We start from the raw sequence: 10,759 nt of genomic DNA on the forward strand, positions 1-10,759 counted from the left end.
GGGCAAACACCCAGGGTGTTATCTTTTTAGGGATGGCATGAGACCACCGCGGATTGTAGCACAAAGATGGAAGCAGTTAATTTTAATATTGGTAAAATGTATTAAGTATTTAACCCTCCTGTTGTCGTCATTTTCTGTGTATAGGGAAAACACATACAAATCTCGTTCATTTTGACCCGAGGACAACAGGAGGTGTTTTTATGGGAATATGGRTCTTTCAGATCAATTTGAGAAGCAATTTTCATCATATTTAACATTTTATCGTGTCATTTAGTGCGGGCCGCTGGTCTTGGTTTCGACCCGGTCTTGGACCCTAAAAGTCTTGGTCTTGTCTCGGTCTCGATACGCTCTGGTCTTGGTCTTGTCTTGGTCTCGGGTTAGGTGGTCTTGACCACAACACTGGAAACCGCCACTGAGTGTGGCAATAGCATAACCTACCAGCATGCTATTTTACTAATAAACCTCCAAAGAATACCAAGGGAGAAGACTGGAACACAAATCCAGTCTTCAAATTCTTGTCACACAGCAAGGTCAGTTACCATGAAAAATAAAGACTCAATGTCTGAATGCCTTTTATGAACCATAAGTAGACGTGTTCTCAATGTTCTCAATGTTCTCAATCTTTGTCTGTGACCGAAAAGACCAGCTGCATTATAATTAGTCATTCATAATTCAATGTCTATCCAGCTGCCTTGACTCTACTTCTTGAGGGATAAGAATATTGTCATCCCTAGAGAAAATGTAATTGCTAAAATAAATGATTCAGATGCGTTGAAACTTGCAGCCATATAATTCATTTAAGTCTGTGGAGGAAATGAGGTCTTCCTGTCCAGAGAATTTATTCAGTCCACCAGAGACTCTAAACCAGGTGAAAACATTTGAGCTGGTTATAATTAGAACAAATATAATGACGAAGTAACAAAAGACAAACATGACAAAAGTCAGTTCTCTTCAATAAGCACATACACAGTAAGATGCATCCAAAGGAAAGATATGTGAAGCAGAAAGAGTTTTGCTCYTTCCACGTGCTTTTCAGCTCCACTTCTGTTTGTCTTTGAAATCTGCATTAGAAAGAATGAGTTGCTTTTCATTGTAATGGACTAGTGACCTGTACAGTCAAAACAAAAGAGTGCTTTTCTTTTGAAGGGACAATTTAACTCCAAAGGCAGCTAAACAGCAATCAAATGACAGAGGATAAATTGTCATAAATGCCATAAGCAGACAGAGGATAAATTGTAACTGAGTTTATAAGCTCAGTTACAATTTATCCTCTGTTATAAGCTCAGTTACAATTTATCCTCTGTCTGCTTATGATGTAAATAAGAACTTGTTTTAAATGTTGTGTGATTTAAATTGTGCATTTGTTAATTATATGCCAAAAATAAAATTAATTTACGTTGTTAACATTATTTTAAGTWAAAATTCATCTRTAAGTACAGCTAGCAGGCTTGCTGTACAGGATAAATCACCATKGTAACTTATTTGTTACCACTTTTGTGAAACCGAATCAAGGATTACTTAAGCCAAGATATCTCAAAAATCTTAACTTAATCACTATCCTGGTTTTGTGAAGCAGCCCTCTGATCTTTGTCTACACTTTGAAATATTTTTTATAAATTACATCTATAAAAGAATAGAAGAATCTTTTATTTGTTCATTAGTAAGACAATTTAGTACAGCAACACAAAAATGGAAGAGCACGCGAATACACTACAGATAAAGAAAATGAATTACAACTGAATCCAAGGTACATACTTCCACAAAGGACATAAACATATTGTTTTGCAAACAAAGGGAAGCAACACTTACAATTTAAATACTTTTTTTCTAATGAGTGCTGAACTTCTGCTTCTCAGTTGTGGCCTAAATAACACGGTGGAAATAGTTCTATTTTAATCATGTTTTCTGCTCCTTATTTGAAAGAACGTCTGTAAAGAGCAACAAATTTCAGTCTTGATCTGCCAATACAGAAATATCATAATGTAACTCTCTACCTTATAGAAAGGTTACTGTGGTATCATAATGTTTTCTTTGCATGAGTATCAAGTTGAAAGTGTTGGTATTGTGTCAACCTCATAACCAAAGATTATTTAAAGTTACCAGTTACGTAGTTACTATGACATTCTCATGTTGGGGCTGTGGAAGAAAGGAAATGGGACTGAGAATTACAAGACAAAATTAACAAAACTACTAAAAACTACAGGGAAAGTAAAAAAAAAAAGAACAAGATTACAGTCAAAATAGAAATAGAAGAATATTATTATGACACATCACATGAACAAAATTATCAGTGTTGAAGGCTTTCATTGTTTCTCGAACTGTACCAGCACACTTCGCAGTTTATCCACCAACACTGCGGAGAACAAGAGACAAAGTCAGAGACATTTAAGGCTGACTCTACTCCGTTTTAAATGTTCAGTTGTAAAAGTTGGCCCCAGAGTGGAACTGAGCGAAAACAACAGCTCCATACCTCCAGCAGATGGCCTGCGAGAGCTTTCATAAGCCCTGCAGGCATTGATCATCTCCCCTAGGGATTCAGGACAATCAGCAGGGAGCAGCTCCTGATATTTCTCCTCACACACTTTTTTAGAAATGATTTTGTCGTCGTCACTGCAGTCTGGAAGAAGAAAGAGAAAATTTCAATAAAGATCAAGGAGTGACTCAGCCATGGCTCAGATCTGATTGAGAACTTGAAATGTTTGTCCTTCCATACTCAAAGACTGATTGGAACAGATGATTTGTTAAAAATACCAGAGGAAACATGCCAGAAGTTTCTCAGCAATTATATAAAAAAGGCTGGACTACCATGATTCCAGTAAAGGCTTTTCTACTGCATATTGAAGATGATATAAATACTTTTCAACAGTTAAATGTAAAAACAGCAAAAGTATGTATTTCTAAAAAAAATTACCCTCTTTACATGGTCTTTTCTAGTGAACAAAACTGAAACAAACTTCTTTGTTGATGAAAATACAAATAAATCTAAATCTAACAGATTTAGCGAAGATTATTTGCAAAGACAGGTTTCCAGATGCACACCTTCAAAAGGCTTTTTACGAGTGGCAATTTCCCACAAAACGATTCCCAGGCTGAAAAAGAACAAGATAARATTTTTCTATTATTATTTCATTTGTGACATATTTCCATTCAATCATCCTGATTAAATTTTTACCTATGCAAAGAATAAAAGCCATATTAAAAACCCTGCTGACTTTCTGACTTCTGTTTCTTTCAAACGTCTTGAATGAATCAACTTATCCTGTCTTGCTAAAATAGCACATGAAAGTTTTAGTATTTTAAATATTAACACTGTAAACACTAATTGTGAAACCACTGCAAATCAAAAGCGATTTCTCAAAAAACATCCTGTAAAAGCAAACACTGACTGGATAGTKGCCCCTGGTGATACCAACCTGTAGATCTCGCACTCTTTGGTGTATGCATGGTTGATGTTGCTGAGCTGCTGGGGAGAGGAGTAGCACAGCAAGCTGATGGTTTTATCCTCTTTACTCTTAGTAGTTCTTTTCAGTGATGTCTCTGTTTTGGCWAGTTCTAACCCTCCCAGCTGAAAACAGAAAGAGTATAAGAAGCGATGAATAGTTATCAGCATCTCATTCCAGTGTGTTTTGACTTTTTTACCTTCACTCTGTAGTTCTCGTCCACGAGAAACTTACTGCTAGTGATGCTCATGTGAAGCTTACTTATTTCCTCAGTTAGATGGAGTCTAAAAGACAACATTATTAGACATAATTTTATTCATTTATGTATAAAACCAYCCTGAGCTTAGATGATGCTTTAGCCAAACAAGTATATAATACTGCTCATCTCGATTTGCTAGCTTTAAGTTACTACACCACACATATTTGGAGGAAGTAGGTGGAGACCCAAACATCTCTACATCAGCTCCTCATGGTACTTCAGCTCCCAAACTTTAACTTTTTACTACACCTGGTGAAACATGTCACAATCCACAATGCTGCCTTGTTTTGTTTCAACTCAATATGCCCGGAATATTTCTTGATCTGAATTTGAGTATGGAAGTGTAACCTGGTTGTAATTCTCTTTTGTTATAATTACACAAAATGTCTTCTTTTGGTTATTTGTCTTGTTCCTTATCTTACTGAAACACCTCTGTCATTGTTTTAACTGTGTTATTTTAAGATCGGAAGCCCCTCCCTTTTATTTCTTCTTCTGTGGTATTGTCTTTAAATTGTTTGCGCCCCTTAGACCCTCCCCTTTTGTCATGTTGTCCTGCGGGAGAGGTGTGCTGTTTATTTTTCCAACTAAATACATTCAGTTTATTTATAGATCTATTAAGTACATTTTTGTTATATACTTTTGTTTTGTGTAGGACTTAGAGCAGGCAGCCTTTAACACGGTTGTTTTGTCTTTGTATTCTCGTCAGGTATGTTGTATAAAAATGTTTATTTATCTTATTTGTAAGTTGTGAGAGGTGTTCCCGCCCTTTTTGTCATGTTGTCCTGCGGGAGACGACTTGGAGCAAGCAGCCTTTAACACAATTGTTTTGRCTTTGTATTTTCGTCAGAAATAAACCGAGAATCATCCGCTTGAAAGATAAACTGTTACGGTCCATTCACTYGATAACCAGCACAACGCAGAAAAGGATCCGGTTACAGAAGCCCATTCCTGCCATGAAAGAAGAAATAAAAGACCAACAGGAAGCCATAATTTCAACTTTCAAAGTCGAAATTATGACTTTCAATCTCATAATTATGACTTTGAAAGTCGAAATTATGATTTTGTAAGTTGAAAATATGACTTTCTGTTGGCCTTTTATTTTTTCTTTCATGGCTGAAATGGGTTTCCATAGGGGTTACGAGTTCTGAATTTGGAAAAATTAAGTTCTATACAACTTGAGATTAATTGAACCTTTTGGGAAAGTGCTTTGTATTGACATTGGGAGTAATCTGCTGCAATATGAATAAGTCAGAGTTTAAAGAAGACAGTGATGCAATGGACCATTGAGAACATTAAGAACTTCTCTAACAGGCTGCAAACACAGAGCTGTTGGACAAACTTGAACACAGAACAAAACATTCCTGTCTGAAATTTCCGATCTCTGCCTCTACTACTGGGTGACATGAAATCTCCACGATTTTTACTACATTGGATTTAATGTCTTCAAGATCCCTTTGATGGTTTCCACATATTCCCCATATTCCATGAGCACTGAGGAACAAAAACACAGATGTGCTTTATTTAGGACTAGCTGCTGACAAGGCAGGTCAGAGGCCTCGAGCAGATTGTCTGTTGACCATTTTCTTCCACAAAAACAAAAATTTCAATAAGAATTACTTCTCAGAAAGTTTTCCAAAATGTTTCAACTACTTTGGTTTTAGTTCTCTTAAGCTAATTTTCACAAACACATTTTCTAATTCCTCTTTTAATCTTTAAATGTGAGTTTCGCAGACAGTGAACTTTAGCCAACTTACCGGTAAAGTCCCTGTGCTGCATCCAAACACATGGATGCTTTCCTGGTCCATAACAGTTCATGTTTGGAGTTCAGAACATCTCGAAGACTTCCTTTTTCACAATACTCCATGATGACGAGGAACTCAGGTTTTGAAGCTGCAGAATTAAGCGTGACATAACTCTTTGCTATTTGAACTATCTTGAGCATTGTGTGCATCACTACTCACTGTTCTCTTCTCGGATGCAGATGCCGAACATTCGCAGGATGTTGGGTGACTCAAAACGTTTCATGGTCTCAACTTCCTTGTTAAAGACAGACTTTACCATCCTGCAGGTAGAGAAGGTGTTTATGGTAACAGTATGCTACAAAGAGCTGTATTTCTGAGAATTAGGCTATGTTTGATAGTCTTATTCAAAACATATCTAGAGCAGGCATGACTATGAATAATAGATCATAAAATGGTTGTGCTCAGTCCAGTGACACGTCTGTCCCGTTGGTTAGAGTCCTGATCTACARCTCTGCAGAAACTATGAGCAGCAAGGAACTTGTGCATCTGTGTTTTACAGAAACACTTAGACGTCGTGTAAACGTTCTTACAATGAAACGCACAAGTACTTTTTTGATAAAGAAGTTCTTTAATAATTGATATCAATCTGGATATATTGTTTCCAGGGCAGCTGAAAATAAAAAAATTTAGTAGATTATTTTTGATTACACCAAGTTAGATCACAAACATATAGACTGTGCTTCTCAATTTGCTCTTCAATTTCTGAAACAAAGTTCACACATGACTTTAAATAGGCCACAGACCCTAGTTTGGCTCCTGTGTATTTCTTGATGGCCACTGTGAAACCACCAAATTCTCCTTTGTAGACCTCAGAGGTCGGTGTTGTCATGAAGGGCTTTTCTTCAATATTCTTCAGTTCATCTGGTTTAATCATTCGGATGTCCATACTTATGATTCTGGGTTTATTCACTGTGAAAATAAAAGGCAAATACTATTTTCAAACTTACCAAAAAGGTTATGACTTTACTCAACTTGGACATCACTACTACAGTTTTTGCCATTGATTTAAAAATGGTTAACAAACATTATAGCTTAATAAAGTTCTAACAATTGAAATGTCAGTAGAAGGTTTTACAAATAATTGTAAAAAATCTAACTTGATCTGACTAACGGTTTGAGTTAGTGAAGGATGGGCCACACAAGAACTAAAAAAAAAATATATATATATATATATATATATATATATCATCTGTCAATTGTCCCCTGAACAAGTTTGCTACTACCTGTATGTATTTCCCTGGTTGCTTTTGAGTACTGGGAGACTGTTACTGAAGCTTGCCTGGCACACTGTTACTGCAAGAAGCTCAACTGAGTACATATCTATATTTCAAACATAGAAGGGCATTGTGATTAATCATGATTAATCATAGCACTACAGATAAATTGTTAAATTTTTTAATCAAGAGGCAGCACTACAACATATATAAATGGGTTTTTTTATGTATACATATAAATGTTTTTATATAAATGCTAAAACTGGTGTGTGTCAGGTTCTGGGCTTTTCTTTAAGAAAAGTCTCTCTCCCCTTCGGCTCCCCGTTGGGGAGTGGTCTGGAGTGGAGCTGCACACCTGAAGCTTGTTGGCTCATCAGTCAAGAGAGGATTTAAGGAGCCATCGGACCTCTCCTCTCTGCCGGATGATTATCCCTCCATGGTAGTCTCTAGCTCGTTAAAGCCTTCTACAGAAACGCCAGCATTTTGTGATTTTCTCGAAGAAACCTCTGCCTGTTGTCAACCCTCCTCAGAAGTTATACCCTCTGCTTTACAGTTAAGAGGTGCCACTATTTCCACAACTGAATCTTAACATGTTGCATTTCATGTCACCTTCCACTGTATGACTGAACTGCTGCCTTCGTTGTAATATTCCTGATGAGTGTGCATATGACCATATTCCAATACTCCACTCCAGCTGAATGGGTGAGTGAATATTTTTGGCAAAATAAGGTATCAAAAATAATAATAATAATGATAATAATAACAAAACTCAAGTGACAAAATACTAAACCATTGGAATTGCAATAAGTCATTTTATCATAGTTGAGATTTGTTAAATATTTTTTTTCCAATCACCAAAATGGAAAACATTAACAAAAGAGTAATACCTGAGAAAACTACAGACTTTCTGGAGTTTCAACAGAGTGAAGTTACTGTATACTCACGCATCTCCACGATTTTTACTACATTGGATTTAATGTCTTCAAGATCCCTTTGCATGGTTTCCACATATTCCCCATATTCCATGAGCACTGAGGAACAAAAAAACAGATGTGCTTTATTTAGGACTAGCTGCTGACAATCAACATAGCTGTGCTTTAAAGAAGCAATCTATAATGGAATGTTAATGCAGATATGATCTTTTTTAAAAAGGCAGCCATTTTGTTCCGTCTTGGCCTACACTAATTTTATGTGATTTGTCAAACATGAATCGGATTTATTTTTCAGATAACTACTGTATACATCTGCAGTTTCATTTAACTAAAATSTATCATTTAATCTACGAAGTTAAATTAAAGTCAGTTTTTTTACTTCTTTTTAATTCTGCATCATCTTCCCTGCTGTCAGCTTCATCTTCCTTCTGCCTGGAGATCTGSTCAAAAACCCTGAAYAGCTGATTTCCATGCTCTAGATGCAGAGCTAACACTAGGCTTTGGAAGGCATCATTGAGCCGTTCATTCACACTGTTGAATTCATCTCCATGACTGCTGGACTTCAGGATGCGCTTCACCAAGTTTGACAAAGTGTATTTCTCAATGAGCTCCTGAGCTGATTTGAGAGTGATGGAGAGTCCCTTCAGGGAAGTCTCCACCTCAGCAGAGTGATCGACTGCATTCCTCTGTTTGATTGACTTCACCAAGTCCTCCAAGGCTTTTACTCGCTCCACAACACGACAGCAGCGCTTTTTATTGGCCTTAACTTTCTCAACCAGGGTGTAGATCTGTGAAGCAATAGACAGAATGGGCTCTACATAATCCATGATCATCTGAAAGGGAGAGAGAGCATAAAGTTTACAACAGAACATTAGAATATAAGTTAAGGTAAACTCTGTGAGACTCGGGCATAAAAACTACCATAAATATCAAACAACACAGAAATATATACATACACAAGRGAAAAGGGGTGAAAAGTGATGACAATTCTAATGGCCCTGACCAGCAGGGGGCCCTCCACAATTTAATTGCTTTCACTTTGTGATAATATTTTTACACACATTAATTCATTTAATTGAACTAGCAAATGTCAATTGCAAAATGTCACGTGAAGTTAGATTTTGTTGGTTATTTCTATCTGTTCATGACTGAACTGGAGGAGGAGCGATGTTTGTCAGTCTAAAGGCATGTTGGCATTCATTTTTCTGATGGCCTCGCTTTACTTGCTGTGGATATGAGCCATGTTATTTTGGTTAAAGACAAGATGTAAATTTGGACAGCTTCAGACTTAATCCTGGAGAAGCAAAAGAGGTTGTGGATTTTCCTGTTTCCATCGTGGCGGTCTACAGCATGAGGTTGGACATTGCTGTGAGACTTATTCTTAACAGTGGTGATTATAACATTAATATTCTTATTTTGAGCGTTAATGAAAATTTTTATAATGACTATAATTTGTATGTTTTGATAAAAAAATATGAAATGGCGCCGTRAAAATGGTCAGATCCGCCGAATCCACCTCTCTGGCTGCAATGCGCGCTCCCGACACAGGGGGAACAGATTTTCACAGGGGAACAGAATTTCTCACAAGACCGGCCCCCGGCCGGTGCTCTTTATGCCTTGTATTCTAATTAAATTGCAATTATTGTTAGTATTGTGTTGTTATTTTGTTTGTCCTTAAGTTTTAGTGTTTCTCTGAGGGAGATGACTTGAGATGTCTCCTTGCTGCCTACTCATTTGAGACAGGCCTGTGTGCCACAGTTAATTTCTGACGTGGTTCCTCAATGATAACAGACATTCTGTTCTGCAGGGCTAACTTAAAGTCCTCTAAGATGTTATCCAAAAGAATCTTGCTCAATCCACTATTTTCACATGTCGTAAGATTTAACTGTATTAAACACTAAGAATATTTATTTTTCTCAACACACCTTAACTCCAATTAAGGTCAAAACGGTGTATAAAAAAAAGTGTGAGCTCATTAGCATTAAACAATAAATGGTTTGACATTCTGAATCATATTTTGAAATTCAGTTTTAACTCTGCTTGGTCTGCTTTTTGACTGATGTGCAGCTCTTTCAAAAACAAACAAACAAAAAAAACAAACATTTGATTCAATTTACCTCCCTGTGATCAAATTTGTCCTGACAAATGGAAATAACATAAAGTTCATTCCAAAGAAAACTTTTTATTTGGTAAGGTGTTTAGTTGTATGTTGTCCTTGTCTCTTGCTGTGCATGTGGCCAGACATTCTTCTGACACTTGAAGACTTCGTGATCCAGGAGTGTAATAACCTCTGAAAAATGCTCTTTTGATTTGAGCAAGATAAAAAAGGGGTTCTATTCACAACGGCTTTCGAACAGTGGCCTTGAATGTAACATTAAGAATACTAGGTATTTACAAAGAGTCAGCTCAGGGAGTTTTAGAGTTTCTTTTGGGAGTATCATACTGATGAAGAGAAATTGCTTGTATTTGGTGATTCAACAACACGATGATCTGGTAAGCAGAGCTTTCTATGTTACAGAGAATCAAAAGTAAAAAATATAATTTACCTGCAAGAAGTAGCCAGCAGCTAATGCGGCTGCTTTCCCAGTGCTGTGCTATCTGTTAGCATGGGGTGAAAGTGAAACCTCGTAGCTTAGAGGTYCACGGTTCTTCCTGTTTGCCTCTGAAAGTTGCAACACTGTGGGAGTGTCCTATGTTCCTATAGCCTGACATCTTTACAAAGCAGAAACATGACTCACTAAAATAGGAAGGGTGTGTCGAAGAGTTATCCTTGTTGGATTTCTGGAGACTGATTACAATTGCTTTGAGTAATATGTTTTAATGTTTTATTTATTTTTAATAAATTAAAGAAAACAGATTTTAAGCAATAATGCTCTCACTCGATTTTGCACAATGTGAATATTATTGTGGTCCACCAGATGGAAGTGCTGTTTGTAAAGGTAACGACTCAATTCTTCCACCCAAGGAAGCCAGGCATGGGGGTGTTGGTGGGATTCAACAACAGAAGGGGGGCTCTCACCCGGGGGTGCTTGATCACCTGCCCCTTTTTCTCCTTGCCCCCAAGTGCGCTTTTGGTCAATTTTTTATTTGTTTTGGTATTATTTTCTAAGCC

At 36.9% G+C, this 10,759-nt stretch overlaps 1 protein-coding gene across 2 annotated transcripts; it reads right to left on the reverse strand.

Moving 5' to 3' along the window:
* Positions 1-1,626: 1,626 nt before the first annotated feature.
* On the reverse strand, positions 1,627-10,275 carry LOC103470751 (mixed lineage kinase domain-like protein). 2 transcript variants are annotated; one of them, XM_008419400.1, is made up of 11 exons: positions 10,194-10,275; positions 8,027-8,480; positions 7,660-7,746; positions 6,245-6,410; positions 5,661-5,761; positions 5,454-5,589; positions 3,640-3,724; positions 3,414-3,565; positions 3,040-3,089; positions 2,471-2,617; positions 1,627-2,353 (listed from the first exon to the last, which is right to left on the reverse strand). In XM_008419400.1, the coding sequence occupies exons 2-11, from the start codon at positions 8,478-8,480 to the stop codon at positions 2,304-2,306; spliced, it is 1,428 nt and encodes a 475-aa protein (XP_008417622.1). In that variant the 5' UTR covers positions 10,194-10,275; the 3' UTR covers positions 1,627-2,303. The 2 variants fall into 2 exon arrangements, with proteins under 2 accessions (XP_008417622.1, XP_008417620.1); XM_008419398.1 differs by lacking the exon at positions 10,194-10,275 and having other exon boundaries at positions 8,027-8,519.
* Positions 10,276-10,759: the final 484 nt, after the last annotated feature.

This window comes from Poecilia reticulata, linkage group LG9, assembly GCF_000633615.1.
Source record: "Poecilia reticulata strain Guanapo linkage group LG9, Guppy_female_1.0+MT, whole genome shotgun sequence".
Taxonomy (NCBI): domain Eukaryota; kingdom Metazoa; phylum Chordata; class Actinopteri; order Cyprinodontiformes; family Poeciliidae; genus Poecilia; species Poecilia reticulata.